This window comes from Apus apus, chromosome 1 (genome assembly GCF_020740795.1).
Source record: "Apus apus isolate bApuApu2 chromosome 1, bApuApu2.pri.cur, whole genome shotgun sequence".
NCBI lineage: Eukaryota > Metazoa > Chordata > Aves > Apodiformes > Apodidae > Apus > Apus apus.
Window position 1 is genome coordinate 132,805,341 of NC_067282.1, and position 25,146 is coordinate 132,830,486.

General features: G+C 39.3%; 1 protein-coding gene across 3 annotated transcripts in view; it reads left to right on the plus strand.

The window, feature by feature from the left end:
* Positions 1-3,034: 3,034 nt before the first annotated feature.
* Positions 3,035-25,146, plus strand: part of MPPED1 (metallophosphoesterase domain containing 1) — a 59,912-nt gene continuing 37,800 nt past the window's right edge. Inside the window, exons 1-3 of one of the 3 annotated variants that reach the window (XM_051608161.1) lie at positions 3,035-3,110; positions 17,556-17,821; positions 22,941-23,122. In XM_051608161.1, the coding sequence (XP_051464121.1) occupies positions 17,670-17,821; positions 22,941-23,122 (334 nt within the window). In that variant the 5' untranslated portion in view covers positions 3,035-3,110; positions 17,556-17,669. Of the gene's footprint in view, positions 3,111-3,580; positions 3,700-4,264; positions 4,286-17,555; positions 17,822-22,940; positions 23,123-25,146 lie in introns of those variants that run through there. The other 2 variants (XM_051608160.1, XM_051608162.1) reach the window with 2 other exon arrangements.

A 25,146-nucleotide genomic window follows, 5' to 3' on the forward strand; every position in this document is an offset into this window, starting at 1 on the left:
CCATTTCTGCCTTCCCCAGTGATCTGAACTTCATTTGCCCAACTACCTTTCACTTTAGATAAGGGGATCATTTCCTCCCCTATCAGTTGAAATTATTTTTGTCTGTTGCTATATAAGTGAAGCTTCACATAGAGCACTTTGTGTCATCAAAACTAGTAATTCAAAAAGAAGATACATAAGCTCTCCCACCTTAAAGTAACAATATCTTTGTACAACCAAGATTTGTAACTATTTAGGGGTTCTTTGCTTCATTATCCCATGATAATTTGATCAAAATCCCATGACAAGTACTGTCCCAAATGGACAATATTATTCTGTAATATTTTCACCCAAAAAGCATTATTAAAAAAAAAAACACAACAAAATAACCTTTTATCAATATTGTATCTGCATATTTTCAATTTATTGCAGCAATATTGCAGCTAACTTAGGTTTTACAGTCACTGAAAAAAAGGTGTTTGCTGGTGAAGTTTTGTAGGTGAAGCCACTGAGCTGATTGAAGCCACTAAGCAGATGGAACAGGATGCAACTGATGGAGGAAAGCAATTTTTGAGAGCTGCAGTTTCTTCTGCAGGCAGGGTGAATATCTTCTTTGTTTCAATCCATTCAAGGAGTTAAGAACAATTTAACTCAAAGCTGAAAAATCAACGTAAGAGCAGAAAAAGTTAGGCTGTCTATTATTCTCTGTCAATCTACAGCTAAACCTAAGTATGAAAGAATAAGATCTACTTTCCCTGAGATTACATAGGATGTGGCTACTAGAAGCTTCCAATTTAATTCCCATTCTACAGGTCATTATTTCAGTGGCTTCATAAAATATTTTAAAATGCAAACATGCTTTTGGAATGCATCAAGCATATTTAAGGCAGTCTTAATGAACAATTTAAAATGACCTCATGTAAACTTTAATGGAATGTCAATTTTCATACAATCAGAACTTGATGCAAGTCATAATAACAAAAAAAAGTAAAGTACGATTCACTATTTTGTTAAATAAAGGGTGAGAAATTAATATTCTGAATAAAAGATTTAAAGCTAAAACAGATTGATTCAATGTGCATAGATATAATGTCATATCTGAGCTGAAGAATCAAAATAGCCAGATTTTTTATACTGATCAGTTGCAAGCTTATGTTTACATGTTTGCCAAAAAAAGGAAAACCAAGAAAGACAACTGCAATTAAAGAAGTAAAAAGAAAACCTAGATTATCAAAATCTATTTTTTTTGCTTGTTCTTTTAAACAAGTTAAAATGAAGGATTTACATCCAGCCACCATTACCCTACCCGGAACGTTGAATCGACAACTTTTCATATTACAGTAAAAAATAAATAAGAACAAAGGCTTAGCCTATTTGCCTTTTTTTTTTTTTTTTTTTTTTTTTTAATTTATTACTCATATTTCCCATGGGGAAACCACACAGCTTCAAGATTTCCAAAAAAAGGTACCTGTAATTACTTTTCTAAGCTTGTACTCATGCATCTGAGTAAGTGAATTGGTTGTGAACACAGTCTGCAGCTTCTAATAAGTCCTAACCATTAGGCTGATCAAAATTTTTTCAAGCACATTTGTATTGTTGTAAAAAATGCTGACATGCCAAAATGCAAACTTTCAGGATAAATACGTTTTGCTAGTACCAGGAACCGTGCGGGAGGGTTCTCAGGTCCAATTTTCAGTTTCTGATGTGCAGCCTCATCTCAATCTGCCCACAGAAGAGATAATGGCTCAGTGGGTAGCTGGGGAATTCTCCCCTGTGTTCAGGTTTGCCCTCTGCTTTGGAAACACACTGGCTATGGGGCTAGGCTGAGATGCATTCCTTTATTTCCTCCAGAAAAATTCCTAATGCCATCTATTTCATTCCGACATACCACAAATGTCCAAATCGCAATTTTCTTTTGTAGGACACGTATTTTCCAGCTCAGGCTTTTTAAAGAGACTGTTTGATCAGTGATAAAGTCACCATGTGCACTCAAAGCAGATGTAACTCCGCTAATTGTTGCTCGATATTCAGCACACTGCCTTGCCTAGTAGGCGATATGGGAACAAGTGCACAGGAATTACATTTATTCTTAGATGGATTTTAAAATATTTCATTTTAGAATCGCTCGGCAATTGCACAGTAAAGCCCTTTATATGTAATTTGCCTCTCCTCGATGCATGCATTTAACTCTCCTGCTCTCCAACCATAATATCATAGGAGTGTAATATTATATATTTATGATTCTATCATGGCCTGATTTTGAAGCAAAGGGAAGCTGTGCATGCTCAGTGCCTCTGAGAGACAGACCAGCTGCTGGCAGGGAAGGGGCCTTCCCTCACGGCACCCCGAGTTGCCCCGCAGCCGTACCAGCCCCCCGCGCTGCGCTTCGGCAGCCCCCCAGCCCTTCTCGCCCACCACCACCACCTCCAGCGGTGCTGAAGCGGCGGGCAGCCGCTCCCCTGGCCCCAAAGAGCTGGCCGGAGCGGTGGAACATCCCGGGGACAGAGGCTGAGGGGTCTGCAGACAGCTGCCCCTGACCCCACGGCGCCGCCAGCCCAGCGGCCCCCAAGGCACCTCGGGCACGGCACGGCTGCCACCCTCCATCCTTCCCCCGACAAGCCCCCCGAGACGCCGGCGCGGAGTTCCCGCCTCCCGCCGCTGCCCACACACGCTCCCCAGGGGGGCTGCCTCACCCCAGCCCCGCGGCAGCCCCGCCGGAGCGCTCCGGCACCCACCCCCCTGCCCCGGGCGGGGGGCACCCCGCGCAGCCCCCCTCCCCGTCGGGGGCGGCCCCGCACCGCCCCCCGCTGACCCCCACCCCAGGCGGGAGGGCGCCAGCCCGCTGCTCCGCTGCTCCGGCAGCACGTCCCGGCCCCGGCCGGGGGCCATGGAGCACGGCGGACCCCGCAGCCGAGCGGAGCGCCCCGGCCGCGGGAGACGGGCGGCCGGCGGGGCTCCCCGGCCGGGCGGGGAGAAGGGGAGGGCCGGCAGTGGGGGATTCCTGGCCCCCCAAAGGAGGTGGGGGAGGAGGGGGAGGGGAGGCGGGGGGGGGAGGGGAGGCTGGGCTCCCGGAGAAGGAGACGATCGCTCGCACAAAATCCTGCGTCTTCAAAGCAGCCCCGGCGGGCAGGGTAAGTATTTTTGAGGGAGCACCCTTTCCCCGACCCCCCCTGCTCTGGCAGGGGGTGGGGAGCAGAGGAGGGATGCGTGAGGCCGCCCCGGGTGGGGTCTCCCCGCCAGCTCGGGGCGGGGGGGATTGTGCGCAGGGCCCGTTCCCTGGTGCGGGATCGGTTGAAGGCAGCGAGGTTCAAGCCTCCGCGCTTTCTTCTCCGGCTGGGGACTGAGGAGACAGGGGGGATGGGGCTGCCTGTGTTGCCGTGCGAGGGACTGAAACCCCCGCAGCACCCCCCCCGCCCCCCCCAACCTACCCACCCCCAAGCGCGTCAGGGCTTTGCTTCTCCCAACCAATCTTTCCTGTGGCTTCTCTTTGCTCCTTAAAATATATGTGTATATATATATGCCCCAAAGCTAGAGAGAGTGAGGCGGTCGGGGCCGGGGTGGGGGGGGGGGGGGGTGGGGGGGAGGAAGGGCTTCTCTGAGGAGCAGGAGAGAGGCGGAGGGAGAGCCGCCGAGATCCTGGCAGCTCCCTTCGCTCTGCCTCCGTGCTGCTCTGCCGGCGCTCGCCTGCCGCCGGGCGTGAGGAAGGGGTGTGTGAGGAAGGTAAGGGCTGTCACCGTGCTCTCGGGGAAGGGCTGCCCGCTGCCTTGCCCGCGCCTGCCTCTGCGGCCGTGCGAGTGCCTGCTGGCCAAGGGGGCGAGCAGCCCCCTGCCCCACGCGTGTCCGGCCACCTCCTGCCAGCCAGCCAGCCAGCCAGCCGGCAAGTTACTTTGTTCGCAGAGTTCCCGCGGAGGTTGTGCTGCCGCCGGCGGGCAGCGGCGACCCCCGGGGCGCCCCGACGTGCCCCTCTCATCCATCCCTCCGTGTTCAGGTGTCACCAGCCGCCAGCGGAGACTTCCTGGGAGGAAAGCCCCCCCCGAGGAGAATCCGTGTGCCCCTTCCCCGCGAGCTTCCCCCCGCGTCGCCGGGGAAAGGGGTGATAGAAGTGGAGGAACTTTCCTTTGTCGTAGGAGAGGATTTAGTGACCTCCAAAGTTTTGTTCCGGGAGGAAACCGATAAGTTTTTCAAGATTCATGGTGATTCTCGTGTAATTTATCGCGCTGTTATTTGGTATCCAGCACGCTCAAAGCAGTGGAGCTAAGAAAAAAGAAAAAAAAAAAAAAAAGAAGAAAATATTAGGGATGTTTAGGTAGGGATTTCATCGTTTTTAATGCATTGCTTTTTTTAATGCTTGCATTTTATATTTTGCACTTTCTGATGGGTAGTTTGGAGTATGTTTATAAATGCATACACTTGCCTGCAGATAACAGAGGATGAAGATAGGAAACGTGCAGAAACTAGAGAGATTTTAAGCATTCTGTTAATCTCTGGCGGACGATCAATAGTTGGAGATTTCTGCTTACACAGTCTATACCTTGGCAATATCATAATTAACAGATCTGCTGATAATGTGTGGTATTGATGGCCGCTTCAACTTCAGTTAAGGCTTAATACCTTTAACAGGTAGTTTATACTAATGTAAAGGATCTTTGGATATTCTGAACAAACTGATAACTAGTCAAGGTTATTAAACTTTGTGATTGGCTTCTGATAAAGTGAACTCTCTGTTTTCCACATATATCAGTAGATATTTAAAATACAAAACTACATATTAAAAGTGCATGTCTGAAATTTGACTACCAAAAAAAGTCTGTCTTTTGAGAATACCAGTTAAGGGAGGCATTATGTGATGGTAATCTGTGTGGCACCCATTCGTAATAAACAGTTTCATGATACCAGGCACTGTAAATTTTCTGGCAGTGTGCTATACAGGTAGGGGGGTTAATTTCTATTTTACATATGATTTAAAAAAAAACCAAAAAACTATAATGGTTATCCCATATATGATGGTTACGTGAATTGATTGATACGAATTAATACCCAAGAAATTTTAATGGTATTTTTAAACAGTCCAGCTTGTCTCTTCTGATTTATTTCATTGTCTCAAGCTATTTGAGACAGAAGAATCTTACAATTTCTTGCTTGTACATTATTCACTTTATCTCTTCTCTCGCTGCTCTGCTTCGTTCTAATTTAAATCAGAGTAACTGCTGAGAATACCTGTTCATGCTCACATGAAGAAAAATGCGTATTTTAAAGATACACAAATCATCTTGGTAGACAAGAGCAAACCCCTCATGCTCTGTACAGAAACATATTGAGTTGCTATTAATAAGATACTTGTTTGGTACTAGTTTGTGAGGCCAAACAACAAACATGAGAGAGTGCAAAGATAAAGCTGATGCTCTGATCTTTGTTCAAACAGGTCATGTTTTTTACTTAATGCTCTGTGCTCATCACAGGAACTGTCAGCAGGAATGGAAAGCGGACTGGAGTTCTGATTTGGCATACATAGCCAATTCTGATACTGATGTTTCTTCTTGGCTTAATGGTTCTTAGAATATAGTGTTGTTTGTGAGTGTATTTATTTAATTCAGTTTATTTTACAGAACTGAAAAAAGGGTCTGGATCATATCTTTCTGGGGACTCCTCACCTGAAGAGTTACACTGGGATAGGCTCTTCTATATAGTAGAATATACAGAGGTGTATAAAAAGGTTACTGTTTTTTAAGCCAGCTAGAGGAATTTTGAGGAAGGAGGCTCAAATTTCCTGAAACCAGGTAACTGCTTAGTCAGTTATCCAGGCAGTTTATTTTTTTCAGACATATGGAAACAATAACAAATAGTAAATTAAAAATGCTTTTATAATTGACAATTTTAATATTTTTGACTGTGAAAATAGTTTTCACTTCAAATTTTCAATAAACAGTAAAATAAATCAACACAGTTCATTTTATTATTGCTGAACCTTGTTTTGAAGAATTTAGAAGGGATGTGTAATGTAACCTGAGGGAAGAGCCTTTTCACATGTGCCTGTTACATTAAGATATATTAGAATATTACAATGTAGAGTTTGGACTTTCAGAATAAGACCAAGTGTAGTGCTGGAAACTTTGATTTGAATGTTCCAGGTCCATATCCAATCCGTTTGGATTCTGTGAACATTGTCCATAGGTAAATTGGGTCTGTGTGAGAGTATCTGAGAGCAAGGTGGTCTCCAATTGTTATTTCTAGTTTAAATACATGCTTCTGTTCTCAATTCTGGATATTTTAGGTTATGTTTCAAAATATAAGCAAGGTTAGTAATTTAAGAGGGTCCTTTAAGGTCACTGAAGTGTTATCCTTTGATTTCCTATTAGAAAGTCCTCTTTTCAGGCTGATGTTATTACAAATAAAATAGTGTGCGGATATAATGCTTAGGCAAGGTTGAGAATGACAGTTGAGTGTAAGTTCTATTGCAGAAAGTAACAGAGCTACTACGGTAATGGCTGTTCACCTTTGTAGTGGCCACCTCTGGAGGGTTAAGCAGTTCACTCTTTGTGACTGCTTGCTGCTTGACCTCACTGTTGAAACTGTCAACAAGTGTGACAGTTTTGCTGTGATTTGATATGACAGTGGGAATTGTATTAGAATTAACAAATGACCATCATGGCATACATGTAGTAACTTGCAGTCGTAACTGGTTTGAAATTTATTACACTAACCTAAATACAAAACGCTTAATGTTTCCATTCAGTTACTATTTAAAATGCCAGTATTTACCATTGGAAGTAAAAGGGGGTTCATAATGTCATTTAAATGTGCTGTATTGTATGTGACTATGGAGAGCCATATTAATATTAGTGTAATAAGGACTTGTCCTTTTTACACAGATTCAGAGGTGTAATACATATGTATAATGCATTTCAATTGCAAGTGTTTGCCCTTATTTGTTATATATTTTTTACTTTATACATTTCTGCTGAAACCAAGATTACATTATTCAGCATGTATCACTTTTTTTTAAAGCTATTTTTTATGCAGTATGCCCTCTTGACCTTTTTAATTCAGTTCCTCTGCCATATAGCCAGTCCAGCTTCCCTTACGGCACTTGAGGGTCTTGCCATTCAACCAAAGACTGAAGCCAGCAGAGCAGCTGTAGAAGCAGCATATGAAGGAGACCGATGGTTACTGATATTTTTGACTGTTTTTTCTCTGCCTTTTCCTAATTGGTTGTTTTGCTCAAGCTCCCTCTTTGCCAGCTCTCGCAGTCACATCACTTAGCATAACACAGTGCATAGCTCAAACATCCTGCATGCCACTTAATTTCTTACCACCTTTTTCCTCCTCTCACCAACTCTATCAGATCCCATCTTCTCTCTGCTTTTGTCTTTTGTGATGCTAATCCCACTTATTTTTTCCTTCTTGATGAAAGAAAACAGAAGGAACGTAATGCTCCGCCATTGCACTGATCATTTCTCTGCATTGCTGTATTATTTTTCTCCCATATCCTTTGTTGACCTTCTGGAGACTGTAAGCTGCTTGGGGCAGAGACTCTCAGTTATTGCATGGTCATATGGTGCCTAGCATAGTTTGCAGTTGTTTTTCTCTTGGTCTGTGGACAGTCATATAATAATAATAAATAGTAATACTAGGAGTATTTCACCTTTGTGAGACAGCCTTTGTTCTGGTTCTTTGATAGTAAAAAAAAAAATCTTACTCAGAACTTATCTTTGCTCTGTTCTGAGGTATATCTCAGTTTTGCCTTTCAACACTTTGTTCCTAGTATGAGTAGTTTTTGGTAAAGTTCAAGATACCTTGCCTATTGCGGCAGGGGTGGGATGGATTAAAACTCAGCTACTTCCAGTAGTTAGAAATCTAGTACCTTGAACAAGAACCAAACCAGAACAAAAAAAAGTCAACTTCAGCACAGTTCAATGGAAGCTTCAGATGAGGCAACACCAAAAAAGCATTCTGGTTTCACCTGGTTGATTAAGTAACAAGAGAAAAGAAAACCCCAAAAACATATAGTGGGTTCATTTCACTACTTTGACACTTTCCTTAGTATTTTTCATTTCGATTCCCCTTTACTTTTCACCCCTGAGCTGTTTGTATGTGTTTTAGCATCTTTTTGCATCACATGAAAATCTGTAGTTAGTCCAAATTAAATTTTCAGAGTTTTTCAAGCAGCCAGTGAAGCAGCTGATGTACATACAGTACATACAGCTCAGAGTCACAGTCCTGAGGTGGCCAGCCCAGCGACTGACCAACTATTCCTGTCCCATGGCACAGCCTGTGCTGTGTTTTGCAGTGTGATAGTTTCCACCTGAGCTACCCTAGCTGCCATAGTGTACCATGAGTGTGATCTCATTGTAGCACTTCTCCTGAATCTTGTTTCTTTTATGAGTAGCCTCTTCAGCTTCAGGGAGAGCAGTGGAAGCATCCCTGTGTGGGAAAGGCACTGTAAGACTGGATGTTTTGCAAATCAGTAGGATCCATTTTAGGATCCAGAGGTGTTTAATCTGAAACACCCCTCCTCACGACTCTGTGCCTAGGAATTCCCCCATGCTATCTTTTCTTTCTTTTTCTTTGAAGAAAAGGGTTTAGTTGCCTTTGTCTCAGTATCCTGTGGACCATGTAGGGGGGTTCTTTGTGGACATGAGTTTATGGATCGGAGGGGGGAGTGTCCCTAACAGCTGTTGAGTATTTTTCCCTTGTATCTATCCTGGGGAGAATACCTGGAAAAATAAACAGAACAAACCCCATGACTCCCTTTGTGAACATTAATCAGGTGACACGAAGCACTTCAATGCAATGAATACACCTAGATGAGTGGAAAGTGGAAACAACAAAATTAATCGGACAATATTTTTGTGTCTGAGACAAAAAAAGTAGCTGTTAAGAATTTACTTGTTTAATTTTATAATTTAACTCCTGGGCTGTTCTATGTTCCACCTTACATATATTTGTGCACTGGTACTTTGGAGTTTCATTGATCTTGAATTACAGAAATAGATTGGCTACTTCTATTTTATGTTTTTGTGTATTGACATAGAGATCAGCAGCCTTTCAAGAGCTGTTAGATTTCTTTCTGAAATTGGATGAGAATATATGCAATAGAAATTAATCTGCAGCTGAGGGATGCTGCTTTACAGAAAGGAAAGATGTTGTGAACTGTCTTACCAGTATTAACTTGCCTGTGTATGAAGCAGCAGCTCCCAGGTTCTGATAAACTTGGAGCAGGAGAAATGCGGCCTCTGCACTTGGCTGTTCCAGGGGTGCTGTGTGACATTCACCTCCACCCTGAGCCACCCCAGCATCTCTGCTGTACTTTGCTGACCCACACACTAGCACTGCTGGTGACCAGCAGGGATTGCGTGAAAATTTAAACTATCTGCAGAAATAATCCTCTGCTCAGCATTAGGCTTTGACATATTCTGGTGTGATTTTGGTATTGGAGCAAACATGCTAAATCACATGGGATGTATTCTGGCCTCTGAGATGTGTGAATGATCAGATGGGACAAATTCTGTGCATTTATACACAATTTGCATTGAAATTGGTTTGAATAACGTATGTGTCACAGGCAAGTGGGACTTGACCCAGCAGGACTTGTACAGATGAAGGCTAGGAAATTAGTATGAGGCCACTTGTCACAGAATGGTGAAGAAAAATAACATTATTCAGTTAAAAATGAAACCAAATTCTTAAAAATACATATTGTTTCAGTATTTACATAATCTTGTGAGTAAAAAATATTTTAAGAGATTCAAGAGCTTAATCAGATGACATGCCCAAATTGCAGACTGAAATGTAGAATTAAATCCCTGTAACCCTAATTTACTGTCATTGGAATGTCCATTTTTTATAATTTTCCCATGTAACCTTTATTTTTAGCTTTTCCCCCTTTGAATTAGTATTATTATTACTATTTTGGGACTTGTAATTTGTCTTCTATGAATGTAAACTCACGATTTTCAGTAATGCAGATTTTTAAATACTGCCAGAGATGAAGGCAATTTTTTTAGAGTGAGGGATCACTTCTGTGGTTTTTAGATACTTATTTAAAGTTTCCTTTCCTAGAGGTACTTACTTAAATTGATTAGTTACCTCTGCAGGTAACATTGAGCCAAACCGGTATATTTTTCAAGTAGAAGATTTGGTTTTACTTAACAAAAATGTATCAATTTAAATATTTAATCAAAATATGATAATGTTTTATACATTCGGGCAAGATCGTATGTAGGATTGCAATAATGCAGTTAGCCTTGACAAGTGTTCAGTCTATTTTTAAATCTTAGATTATTGCAGTGTTTAAATCTAAAATATATTTGATATATTGTAAAGTGGTAGTTTAAGGTGAAAACAAAGCGATATTATTAGATTGTGTTTATTTTTTAAATTGAATAAATGAACAGTTATTTGTATGGATGAGAATTTCATTCAGAAAATGATACTGCTGATGAGCCAAAATAAAATTAAATCTTCTTAAATCAAATAATCAGTTACTGTAATTTTGGGAATCTAGGTAGAGAAATGAGAAAAAGTAATTTAAAATCATACAATCATAATTCAAAATAAGACGAGCTTAGAAGGTTTCTAAGTGGTAACTGCTTTAAATAAATACAGAGTTAAATTTCATAGGCAATTTTAGTGTTTTCTGAACTTATTCATCTATCTCTTTTTCTGGATGCCAGGTCAGAACTTTGGCATATAGTAGGTACAGTATCTTTTTGGAGGGAACTCCACAGAAGTGGATGTTAGGGCGTAGTTCCAAAAACCAAATAATTTATCTCATTTCCTAGTTGCTGTGTCTATATAAGCTATTTCTGACAGTAAATCTAAAAAGTACATTAGTGATCCTTATAAATAAAGTAATGGAGAAACATATATTTGTGTGTGAGAGCAAAGTAAGAAAGCTAATTTGAAGAAAAAAAGAATTACAGTGAAGAATTTTGTCATTCTTTTTGACAGGTCATTATAATTAGTGAAAGAGACAATCGGGTGTTCTAGCATGGTGAGAAGTATCTTGGGGGATTTTGTTGTTTTTTTCTAATGCAGGTTAAGATAATTGCAATTACAGAGAAATAAGAGGTCTTACTTAAGTCACTGATTATTTTTTTCGTGTTACAAAATAGATTGCTCAGTGCCCTGTAGCTCTGCAATTAACAAAGATAGGTCAAATAGGAGATTCTAAAGAGAGGAGGATAGCTCTTGCATTTCTTCTCCTTGAAGTTGGTAGGATTTTGAGGCACACAAGTAACTCAAGTGTTAACATTTCCTGGTTTTGGTTATATGGGTGGGAATAGCTCTGACTTCCAGGGAAAAGGTATGGTCACAGAACTGAGTACTATTTGACTGATGACAGTTAGCAAATTTAGATTTGCTGGCACAGAAAACCATCTCAGACATGTTTTAAAAAGACCACCCAAAGAGTCCGCTTAATAAATCACGGGAATGTTTTAACTTCTTCCAGCAGAAGCCACTGAAGAGAGCAGAGATTGAAAAATGGGACGCTTAAGATCTCTTTCATTGAAAGGTGCAGCATAGGCAAAGGTTTTTGAAAATACCACAGCAGAGCGTATGTGCTGTAGTTACCAGATGAGAATTGTGAAATCCATGGTGGGAATCATGATAAAGAGGCATTTATAAAGCTTTTATTCCAACTTTTGACCTTAAGACAACTTTACATATTGCACAGCAATTTGCCTACATGTTATGCCCCGAGGAGCAGATGGAGCAGTACATGTTGCCATCTCATGTTGCTCACAGAATGGATCGGTGAGTGCATTCCATTTTTTTTTTCAGAGGAAAATCTGCATTACAAAACGCCCTCATTTGTACATGTATTTGCTGCTTAAAGCCAGGGATTTCTTACCCCACGTGGACACGAAGTTAGAGCTGCCCTTCAGGGGCCAGCTCTGCTGTAGGGCCAGGGAGCTGGGCCAGGCCCCTCTCCCTGCGGGGATGGAGGACTGCGGCCTCGGGGTCTGTCACAGTTCACCACTGCTAAACTGGCATTTAGGAAAACCAATGCTCTCAAATGCCGTACTGCTTCTGGAGCTGAATAGGGTTAGGTTTCCTGGTAGGTCACTCCATTCATCATGAAGAATTCTGGGAGGTTTGTATGGATGGTAAGCACCTTAAATGGCACCACAGGTTATGAGACTATAATTCACTTACCCTTGAGGAGTCTGTTGTTTTTTTTAACACTGGTTTTTAGTTCTCATTGACACAAATTGCAGGTACAGAAAGCATTTGCTTTGGGAAAGGGGGGCCTATAAGTGCGTATTTCACTCCAATACATTGCAGTTCTATATGTTTATTTTAAAAATTAAATGGGAAAGCTTTCTCTCTGCGACAAATTGTATGTGTTTAGGAAGCCTAATGATTCCATCAGTAGAAATGTGCATGATCGACCTTAAAATCTTCAAGTGTCTCAGTGACATTTGATTATGCTGCCTTCACTTTAAATTTCTCATTTGACAAGTTGAGTTCAAATGGGTCTACTAAGGGGACAGCTGGGGGTTTTGGTTTGCCAGGACTTGGGTGCTCTTTCAGAAAATGAAGGGGAGGAAAGGAGAGTGTATTCCTTTGGAAAAGCTTTCATGTGCAGAGTGACTTGCCTGGCTCATCCTTTCCCACAGAATAATGCCTTTTTAGGATTATTTCAGTATTCATTTCCTGATGGCTGAACTGAAGATAGCAGACTAATTTCATTGATTGACATCTATCCGGAGTATCTGAAATAGGTATTTTAGACAGCAAAAAACCTTTAGCATTTGCAGCCAATTTCTCATAGTAAGTGATTGCTTTACGGATTCCAGTATGTTCAACTACTGCTGGTCAGTCTATAACAAGTGTTTTTGAGGGGTTAAAACAAAAATAGTGATTCATGGTAATGAAGCCAATCACTACTGGTTATAGGAATGTTACTGTGACAATTGGGATCATTGCTGCCGAATACTCTGTAGCACTTTTTTGGGTTTAAATAAAGGGTCTGCTTCCTCATGTAAAGAATGACCTGACAGTTTATGAAGACTACTGTAGTGCAGTTTAGGGAAAGACCCAAACCCTTGACAAAACTCTTGTAGTTTTGGTTAACAGTATCCAAGATTTGCACAAGAAACAAGCTTGACACTATCTGGTCTATCACAAACTCCCGCACACGTCTTTAAAGTATTTTACTGCTCTTGTCTTACTAGCTTTCCCTGAAAATACATGGCTTTGATGTTTTATGACTGCATAAAATTGACTTTTTTTTTACTACATTTTGCTTTTTCATTGCCTCCCCAAATCCCAGTTTGTCAGACTCCCTGAACAAAACTAGCATGTTTTCTATAGCTACCTCTTTGCCACTGGTCTTGGTACGACTGAGAGTCCCAGAGTTCTTTTTGTTTTTATGTTATCTCACTGTTATTAATGTAAAATCTGGCAACTGCCTCTCTTCAGCTCTTGCTGAGGTGTGCTATAGCCATGTTGTGCTTCTTGACATCCAGATTTTTTTAACCTAGCAAAGTTCATTGCTCAACAGAAAACTCTCGGTTTTCTCTCTTTATTAATAACTTCTTTTTCATTATAGTAATCATAATAATCAGTATTTTATCTTGATTTATAATTATTATTTCAGTGACATCTGCTTGAGCCATGTTATTTTCAAGTCTAGATTCATATTTAGTGTTGTTGGAATAATTTTGGAGAAGTCTCAGTGCTTTTTAAGCTTGAGACATAGGGAAGATGATGTGGGGAACAGTGGGGATGATGGAATGAGATACAGTGAGAGACAGTAGACATGAAAGTGAACTGAGGAATGAACATAGTATAAAGCTGAATCTGTAAGTAAACCTGTAAGTAAACTAAAATGTTGGCTTGAAATAGAAAAAAAAACGATAAATGGAATGCATAAATAGGCTGGAAATTTCATAGAAAAGAGGAAAGTAATTATACCAGCTATTACAAGAAGGCTGTGAGATGAAAACACCAGAAATTTCAGTCTGAAAAAGTAAAAAAGTCTAAATGCAAAGATTGGTTTGAGGACCTCATCAAAGGATTTAAGATACATCTGGGTTCAAGCATTTGCCTCTTGCCGTAATTCCTCAGGAGAGATGTTGCAATCCACATAGTTTATGGCCTGGTGCAGAGCCTCCTGAAGACAGTGGACCAGTGTCCATTGTACACAGTGGGTTTTGGGTCAGAGCTCTGCGAACTTTTGAACACATGCTGGAGAAAGCAGCAGAAAAATAATGTATGGAGAACATTCCTGCCACCAGTAAGAAGACGGCTTAGCTGAATTTAATAGCTTTTTCTCAGTCTGTGATTCTAACAGCCAGGTTTGTGATATTTATTTTAGTATTCATGTTCTTGCAGTCCTTTTTACATTTCTCTGTTTTTCCCTGGCAGACATCCCGCAGCTCCAGAAGTCTGGGGGAAGAGGATGGTTAGCATGTTGTTGCTGTGGGGATTTGAGTCTTAATGCTCTGTGTAGTTAATGCTAGGCATGTAATTTTAAAACTTGCAAGCAATAGAAGCAGATTATTATTTCTTTGCTGTATTTCATACTCTGGTGTGGGAAAGGAAGAAATTTCAGAAGGAAGAAGTTATGATTTGGGGGACTACCGAGAATGGAAACAAAAAGAGGGGAGTAATGCATGTCAGTCTGGTTATCAGTCAAGCTGGAAAGAGACAGCTTGTTCTGTCGAACACCAAGAATGTTAGTAGTCAGCCAGCTACTTATGTAGGAAGAAAACCCTAGACTGAAAGGTAAGGTTCAAAGACATTTGTGTATGTTTCTGAAATGAGCTTGAGTTAAGCTTGCGACTGAATTATGCCTACCGATTACGTGTGCTACGTATCTGATTTTTGTTTAGCAGAGGCTAGTTATTTTATTTTACTTGCAGGATCAGGCTCGCTCTTTTCTTATCCAGTCTTGGATGCTGTTTGTGTGTCCAGCATTGATGTTGGGTGACTGTGATTTGTCAGAAGGCTTAGCAGTGCCGTGGCATCTCTTTTTTTTTTTTTCCTTTTTTCTTTTTTTTTTTTTTCTTTCTTCTTTTTCCCTTGCCTCCAGTGAAATACATTGGCTTGCTGTTTTCTACATGTTTATATGGTGAACTTCTTGCTGAGTGTCTGTGGCTAGCATCCTCTCAAGCTGACCTAATGGTGTGATACAAACACTCTACCGTGTACAAGGATTGACTCCCTGCTTAAAAGAGCTCTTCAGCACTAAAGGGTTTATCAGCCATGTACTGGTGATGGTTTGTTTCTGTTTGCAAACTGATCTGTTCTTTTGAGTTAGTTTGGGTTGGTAAGTGATATTTTCCATTCACCCAGAAAGAGGAAGCAGAGCTCAAGAGTGGACATTGGGGTACCTGCATGCATTTGCTGTTTCTGCAGCAGATTCGATGCATTACTTGAGAGAAGCCATAAGACAGGACCCAAAGAGAAGGCTGACAGAAGGCATTTTCTCAGCTGCTGTGAGCTCCTGAGAACTTGCTAAGGCCAAAGTGAGATTATAAATCCCTAAGGCAGTGCCTTATGTCATTTGTAACTGAAGTTTAGTTGTGTGTAAAGTGGGCATAATCCCTGAATTATAAAAAAAGGCTGTGTTTTTCAAGTTAGCTTGAAATCCTTATGTAAAGCTGTGGAATGCTAAATTATTAATCTGACTGGAGAATATTTCTAGAGGTCACCAGTACTAATAGTTTCTTTCAAAAAGAAGTAGGTGCACTTAGAACAGGTTGCCCCCTATGAAATCTCTGACCTTGCCTGTTCAAACTTCTTGGCAAATGCATCATTTAATACAGGAAGCTCCTCAGGGAGGGTTCTTCACATCTGCCATCATAATTTCTTATTTCCTAAATGCAGCAATTTGTACTTGATTATTCTTACAAGGATCATGCCTCCCTTCCCTCCCCCTGCTCTGGCACATTCCTTTGTGCTGCTGCTTGTTCTTGTAGCATAAGCACAGCATCTGAGAGTGTTCAATATCCAAAATTTTCATTGTTGTTATTCCACCAGTTCCTTACCACTCAGTTCTAGGGGAGGGCATGAAATAATCTGCTCTTTTATTTTCAGACTGTTTTCCTGCGGGTTGTAAGTGACAGCAAGTTGTCATCATTTTACAGCCATTCAGCAAGGAACAAAACTGAGCTGAATCTCTCATTTCAGTTTCCTAAGAACAAGATCTCACAAAACAAAATACGCTGCTACTTCTTGGAGTACTTAGTATCTGTAGGACTTAAGAAAAGGACTGAAGCCTGTTTTTTTAAAGATGCCTGGGTACTTGACTGCCTCTAGAACTGAATTGGACCAAAGTACCTGTAAAGAGCTTTAAAAATCTGAGTGACTATGAAGACCTCCTTCATCCGTCACTCTTGGCCATGGTCCCTTCACAATGAAAGAAAGGCACATCATCAAGGTCACATAAAATACTCTTAGCCCTGCATCTTAGAAACTGCACAAGTTAAGGGAATTGCTGCATCCTAGCATGGCTTTTCAGGAGATACATCTTCTGAAGCGGATTACTTATATTCCCTAGAAAAAAGGAACCCTTGCTTGCACAAAAGTAAATATTTAAGACAGACAGCTTTGAAGAAGGATGCAGAAATATACTGTGAAAAATGCCCACATTTGTAGCTTGTAATAAATTTTTTATTAAAACTGGTAAATAAAAGTAAAATTCAAATTTAAATTACTTTCTGCTGTTTCTAGGGGGTACTGTTTGCATTCCAGTTGGTTTTACATTGCTGTTCCTCTACCCTTTTGCAGTGCTGCTGTTCTACTGTTCCAATAACCTCCAGGGAAAAAAAAAATAAAAAAAATTCTAAATGTTAACCTGTATGAATTTTACTTTTTTTTTACTTTTTTTTTTTACTTCTAAAAAAATATTTAATAACATTTAGCTATGTTCCACCTTTGAATCACTTTCTTTCCCAGTGAATCCAGAATATTAGGCTACTGCTGACTGAGAAGAGAATGGGTTTGAAGGAGTGAGACCTTTATATCTGTGTCAGGAGTTCCTTTGGTGATGCTATAAAACAAGGAACGAGTGCACAGAATGCTGTTTGCTCTGTTTGTTAAAGTGTAAACAACAACCACTTGCAATGCCTCCCTGTAATAAGCAGCACAGACTTTCTGAAGAACTGGTTAAACTGATTATTTTTAAATTAACGTGCATTTTAGCTGTGCACAGCCACGTATTCAATTTCAGGTTTAGTGGGGTTTTCTTGAAGGAGTATGGGGAATAAACATTCAGCAGTGCAATAAAGGAAGAAAGCAAGTGGTTGTGTTGAAGAAACATTATTATTTGATAGGCCATTCTGAAGAATTACTGCCTTGTCTTAGATTTGTATTAAATGTCTGAAATACTTGAGCAAGTTGCCTCTGTGTTCTTTAGCAAGTTTACTTCCACTCCCTGCTTTCCACCCCCAACTAAAGTACATTCATCAAATTGCTGATTTGGAAAGGTTTGTGATGAGGTCTTTGAGCTGTGTCATCTTTGTCCCTCCATATCGCCTCGTCATCTTCTTCTCATATGAAATAAAATTCTGAACAAATTAACTGCCAAACAGTTATGCTCCATCTCTTTGATCTGCTTTTAGGTTTTTCCAAGAGGGCCGTGCTGATGAGGTAAGGAGATGTCATGGTCTTCTTCCGTCGATGTAGGAAGATAGCAGATATGATCGCCTGAGAAAGCCAGAGTGCAGAGCGCAAGGATGGCTTTCGCCCAGTCACACATCATGGCAGCGAGAAGACATCAGCACAGTAGACTCATAATTGAAGTGGATGAGTACAGCTCCAACCCCACACAGGCTTTCACGTTCTACAACATTAACCAGGGACGTTTTCAGCCCCCACATGTGCAAATGTAAGTATTATAGTTTTGTTATTGCTCTAGCACAGCCTTCTGAATTGTTATTGCCTTCTCGATGTGGTATTTGATGGACCAGTCAAAAAGAATTCAAGGAACACTCTCTTGCTGCCTTTCTAATAATAATTACTATGATGATACAAAATCAGTCCATTTGGAAAGTATAAGTACTTTGTTAAAGGATGGGAGAAAGACCACTCTACTAGCTTAACTCTAGTCTATAACACATATTAAAAAGAGAAATAAACAACAAGCAGTGGTAATAAATAAGAGGTGCCATAAAGATGATATTTTCTTCAATCTTAATAATGCTTGTTTGCATTGTGTTCTTGCTTATTGATGTAAATAGCTGTTGAAAATATCAAGCCCATATCTGTACAACACATACTGTTTGGTTAGCTATATTACAGCTACATACAGGGGGAAAATCACATCAATAAATAAAATAGTGTGATCACCCATCTGACAACCTGCTTTCATACCGATGTGCTGAAGATGCGAAGTGCTTAAGGAGTAATTAAAATAATGTGTTTGTTTCTGACTTCTTATATAATGACAAGATCAGTAAAATTAACTGCTCTAAATGATTTACTTTTAATGTAAAGTGGAGAATTATAATTACAAAATGAAAATTGCCATAAAGTTTAAAGCCAGAAGGAAGAGCAAAACAGTAAAGCTATTACAAATAAATTAAGTTTAAAATTCTACTGTAAAATATTTTTATAGGGAATAAAAATGCCTGTACCATTTTATTGTGTTTCTTAAAGAGAAAAGCAGCCTTATCTTCAGATCAGAGGGCTTATTTTAATTTTTTTAAGGAATTTTTTTTTTTTTCCCTTTAGGAAGACTGAATAAGCAGTCACCTCATTCACATTTTTGATATTTAATATGATTTGGTAATTCAACAAACATAGGCCATAATTTCTGCAGTTAAAAAAACTCTAGCCGTTATGACTGGTTTAATGCTATGTGCCAATTTAGTGAATGCTTATGTACATTGTTTGGCACAAAGTAGATATTAGGTTAAAAAATCTTAAGAGTAACAGGTATACCAGGGTGATGAGCAAACACCCAGTTTTGGGGGGCAGTGCATTGGCTTATGGTCTGTGTTTGGGGTTTTTAGGTGCTGTTGTACACAAACAGTAAAATGAGTTGAATGTTAGCACTGGGAAACATCTTTTGTTTATAGAGCTGGCAAATGGTAGCAAAGGTACAAAGAAACACGTGGGTTCAGAAATACTTTTACAAATGAAAATGCCAAATGCAGGTTGCTTTATTTGTTAAGGCTTGGCCATTCTTTGTGAATATTCAGACAGTTCCTGGGCACTCATGAGTTTGTTCACTGGTCTTAAAGCTGAATGTTTTTTAGTGAGCTGAAAATAAGTTATTTATTAGTATCATCTTAGTACTAAACAATGTGAAGTTTAAACTTCTAACCAACAACAAATAATGTTACTGGAGGGCTTAGACAGTCAACTGCATTATTAAAGTTCAGCATCTAAGCAAGTACTTAAAAATAAGCTATTCTTAGAAGACAGGTCCTCAGAAGAGTTTAGCAATCTCTCATGAATGATTAATACTATTGAAGAAGCTTGTGAAAATAGAAAACCAGGCCTAATCAATTGAAACATTTACCACAGACTGACCTACTCTTTCTCTTGGTACAGAAATTGTAAATAATGTTTCTGAATGCCAGCGGGATTGCTTTTGCCTCTTACCAATGAATAGAATAATAACAAAGAAGGCAAAAGTAGACATAAAAAGTGTAACAAAAGCACCTTTTATTCACATGATTGTTATGGGTGGAAGCGTAGTCCTGCTTTAGTCCATGCAAGTTTTGTCATTAACTTCAGGGAGGTGAGGGCTTTGCCTTGTCTTTGTGTGTAGTTCCAAATGCCTAGAGTAGTGATATTGCAGGCAATCATAAACAGATTTCACATAGACCTGTTAACATCTGAACTCCTAGTAAACTACTTTAACCACAGGGGGTTTTTTGTGCTCCTTTTCTTCTGAATTAAATTTTGCAGCTCTTCCTTGGTCCTCCGTGGAGTTTTATATTTCTTGTTTCACTTTTTAGCACCCGTAACATTGGGTTTTTAACAGTTTTTTCTAGCCCCATATTAGTCTAGGATTCCTGTGCTTGTGAGATGACTGGGTTGCCACTGACAAGAAGGGTGGTAAATTTTAATAGTGTTTTCAATTCCATCATTTGTTTCTAGGAAATTCCTTCTTTGCTCCTTTGTGTAACCACTGAAATTGAGTGTATAAATTAACCTCTGGCAGTGTTTTTGCTCTGAGTTTTTTAAACTTTGTTTTTCAGTTTCTCTGCAACTTTTCATACTGCTTTAAAGAAAAAGCAGATGCATTTGGAGATCAGTAGATCTTTATTCCTCTGCTCATGCTGCAAGCAGTGCAATGGGTGTTGGTGTGACAGCTGCTGTGGGAACACGTTACACTAGAATATGGGGATTGAGCCTCCAGAAATTATTTCCAGTAATACAACTTAGATGCGTTAGTGAAACTTGACATATGTTTTTACCTATATCCAGCCTCAGTGTGTGCATATCACTTCAAGGTGAAAATCTGCATCTCATTTATTTAGTTTTTTTCCACTGATGCTTTTCCCATGAAAATTCTCTGGCCCATTGCACAGGATTTGAAGGTTATACTTACCTTGGCAACCAGGAAAATACTGTCCACATCTTCCCCATCCAAACTAAAAGAAAAAACGTGCATTATGTGCTGCATGTGTTGCCATGGTAAGCCTGTTGTTTTTTCCATTCAGCTTCAGAGGAGCAACATGTGAATGCATGCTACTCCCCAACACCCAACTTGCTGCTGTGCTGAGCTTTAGAAGATTTCTAGAGGAGAAGCAGCACCAGCTTTAAAGGCTATCTTAGCATGAGAAATCAAAAAGTGGTATTTTAGACCAGTCTTTATGTTGTGCCAGGGTAGTATATATAATTTAAAGCTGGCTTACTAGTACGACCTGTAACTCTCTTTAGGAAGTGCTGGGCAAACAGAGCAGTAATCAAAATTTGTTTACTGAACTGATGATTAATCTTTTTAGCTTGAATGTCTGCAGCAATAGCCAGCGTCAGCTCCCCTTCATATTTTCCAGCCATTCCAGTTCATTTTGAGGAGGAACTCCATGAACTGAATGCATTGCCCTTCACACAGCTTGCACCTTATAACAAGCCTCATTCACTAGTCTAAAACCCACCATTCACCATCCATATTCCTTTGCACCCCTGTTACCTCCACTCACCACCCGTCGTGCTCACTCTATGGCAGCTCTCTTCTCTCCAAAACGGGCATTTTTGACAGTCCTGCAGCCCCACTGTTTGAGGTTGTGACCTCCTGTGTCTAACTCCCCCTGCATCTACCTATTTTTCTTTGTTTTCATTTGCTCTTCCACATGTGCCTCTGGTCCACAACAACTCCCTCAGCTCGATATACAGTGTTTGCAGCTTCTCTCTCTCAGGGTCCAAATTCCAGTATGTGCTTGCTTATATACACCCCACTAGCATCTCCCATCTCCATACTGCTGGGTATTCCTTAGGTATGGTTTGACAGCAGCTGATTTTACTCGTTACCTCATGTTTAGTTACTTCCTGCTCAAAAACTGGAACTTCAGAAAGACAGCTAGAAGGTACTTGCAATCAAAGGTTGTTTCTCCAGTATTGCTGTGAAAAACCCAACATTTCTTCTTTCTAAAAAGGCACACGAAAGACACAAACACAAGAATTTGTGTGTACTCTACTTTTGTAGTTACATTGTAGAAAATGCTAACAACTTTCCTTTCACGTAAGAACATTTGGATGCTTTAGATTTATTCCTCACTCTCTCACTAATCTTGTGAAATTGTCAAAAAACCCTCAGTTTACCTACCTATAAATTTCATGGATTTCTTCTTTGACTTAGAGAAAAGATTGTGTCATTAAAGATTATTATTGTATATCTTCCAAGCAATAAAATTCCTTCTGAAAATTTACCCAGTAAACAGAGGAAGTATTATTAGTAGCAAAGATCTATAACTTTTTTTATTAAGTTTATATATAGAGAAGTAATCTCCTGAATTGAAGCACAACCAGCAAAGGTTAGGAATATGTATTACATACTGAAAAAGTGAACAAAAATAATTTCAAAATTAATGTTTTAAAAATAAAATAATTTGTAATAATTCTGTGTATCTCTCTGGTTTCTAGTGACAGTAATAGAACTCTAGCATATGTGGCTTTTTGATTTTATTCTATTTATTTTATTTTATTCTGGAATAACAGATTTGGTATAGCTGCATATAAATACATTTGTTTCTATACATTCTAATAAAATAAGGATTAAAGGTAAAAAGATTGAGTTGAAAAGAAGTATTCCTCACGTAGCAGAGAGGTGTTCTCAGCTGTCCTCTTCTAAATCATAAGTAAGTCACATCAAACTGAGTCAGTTCTTTTGGTTTCCTCAGTTTTGAGGTTTTGAACAATGCAGACTCGCCCCTCGCAGTTTCTGATTTCATTTAATAGAATTAAGCCCAGAAAGTGTCCACATTTGTCCTGACAATAGCCAGGCTTAAATGTACATTTACAGCTGCTGTCAGGAGAGTTCTTATCTTGCTTTGCATTAACACACTGAAACATATCTCCAAAATGTGTTAATTAAATTTGCTGGAATTATATAACTTTCAGGAAAAAAAGTTATAATTAGAAAAAAACGCATTTAAATGTATTTATGTATCTAAAATAAATCTTTTCTCTGTGTACTGTGTAATCATATTTAAACAATGAAGCAGAATAGTACTGTTCCTTTGAAACTGGCAAAGCCTTTGATTTATGTCTAAGTATTTGTTTCGGAGTTACTGCCGTAGTTCAGTCTCTTTTCCTTAATCTCTTTAAATTAATCCGTCTACTCAACAAATACTGAAAATGTTGTGATGTGAACATCAAGAGTTTTTACACCTCCCATTACTGTTAGTTTTGTTTTATAAATCTCTTCCATCAGACAGATCTAGAAGTCTGTGTAATCTTTTGTAAAGGTAAAAAATAGTATTAGAATTGCAGAGTAGACACTATGAAGTACAGAAGTATTTTATCACCTTGTTATGATGCATTTCTTACAGGGTTGATCCGGTGCCCCATGATGCTCCCAAACCTCCAGGATATACACGATTTGTCTGTATTTCTGATACTCACTCAAGAACTGATCCCATCCAAATGCCATATGGAGATGTGTTAATACATGCTGGTGATTTTACTGAGCTGGGACTTCCTAGTGAAGTAAAAAAATTCAATGAGTGGCTAGGTAGGTATTGAATTATGTGTGGATTTGAAAGTAAATTTGTTTACTGATTGTATCTGCCCCTTCTGCCTCCCAGTAAAAACCATCATGCACTCGGAACTGATGAATATTAATTTGACATTGAAATTTCAATGGCAGTGAGCAGGAATCACATATTTTTCTCCTTTTTTTTTTTTTTAACAAATATTTTTGCATTTTTCCAACTGAGCAAATAAGATTTGTGAGACTATTCATCTGTTCTGCCTTCACACTCTCAAGTGTACATTAAGCAACTTCTTGGTGTTAGCAACAATGTAAGTCAGTAGGCCTTTAATGATTAACATAAAACCTCTTACATACATTGTTACGGCTTTGCTTCTGAAAAAAAAAAAAAAAAAAAGAAGTTGTGACTGAAAACATTTGTCTGTTTAACCCTGGAGGCTCATGGTTTTTTTATCTGAGGCTCAGCTGCACCACAGTGATGAATTCCAAACAAAGCAAAACGTGCCTGTGGTTGCTGTCTTGGATGTAGCAGACCAGATGTAGATGCCTTCTGTAGGCAACTGTTGGCATTGGTAACTGAAATTCTGTTTTGCTGGGCAAGACAGTGGTGATTTACATGTGCTTCTGCAATGTTTTGTAGATGCTAAAAAAAAAAATGTCAGTGAAAATCGGAAAGCGTACACGGTATCCAGACAAAAACCCTGGTCAGTTTTTGTTCCTGCAGCAGAACAGATACCTTAATTTAGAATAAAAATGGATTATGGATTTTGATATTCATTATCAAAAAATGGGTGAGAGGAAATGAAGGAGTTGGAGAGAGAAAGGACACAGTTTTTGGGTAATGGATTTCAGTGTTTAGGTGAATTTTCTTTCCCGTAGTTGGTATTTTTTGCATTTTTCCTGTCTTTTTTTGCGTTGTTTTACAGCATTCCACACTGGGAAAGCACAAAGCAGACAGATGCATGTAGGCTGAAGTGGAATATAAAAAACCATCAGATCTTGACAATTTAAACAAATATTTACTAGCAAATAATTATCAGCAAGGCCGATAAATATTTATTTGAGCTTGGGAACCCAGTAATATGCCCCACAAGGAGCAATTACATTGTTCTATGAGTACTATATATATACATGTCTTCTATGAGGGACAGCATGTGGAAGTGACATAGTCACTCTGTCTCTGTATTCAAATGAAACATTTGTTGTAAAAGAAACCAAATTTTAATCCTATTTTGTGGGTTTCTACAATTTATTCTAATAATGTACCGAAAATAGCATATAAAGATTATACAAACTGTATGGTTATCCCTTCTAAATAATAATTTTATTTATCTGCTAGTGTGGGAAGAAAAGTGTTTTGGGGTATTGCTAGTGAGCAAGCATGGGAGCTACACACATTACTTGCTGCACAGGTTTTATCTCCCCAGTTCTTCGTCTGCCTCCCTGCTGGTCACAGCTGTACAATGTTCTGAAGAAGTCCTTAAGCTGAAATCCTCTCAGTATGGTAGGGAGATTCCCCAAGGCGTTTCTGTGATGGTCTTCTCACCATTTTTATTCCAAAAGAATACTTAACTTTCTGACTTTTCAGGCATGCCTCCAATGTCATGGTAGTGTGCAGTGTGGGAAAAGGTGATCTTAGTGGTTTGAGTTACATTTTTTGCAAGAGCGTCTTTGAGGTTTGCAAATTTAGCAAGTTGAAGTTTTTTTTTAGTTTCTTGGCAATTTGAAAAAATGCAAAATTTAACTTAAGTTTTTAATTCATTCTAGAAAATCCAATAGAAAAAAAAATTGGGGTCACTACAGAGGTTTCATTCAGCTAGCATTTAAAGTTTTTTTCCACCTTGATATTGTTAACTTTTTTTTTTAATTCTAGCCAATGAGATTTCAAAATTGAAAGTCCAGCTTTAAATTTATTTTTTTTTTAAACAAACAATTTATCAACTTTGAATACCATAGTAAATGGTCCAATGGTTAAAAGTGTTCTCTTTGAGAAGAAGAAATTTCAAAAGTTTTTGCTGGTTGTCCATTTTGTTGTGAAAGGCACT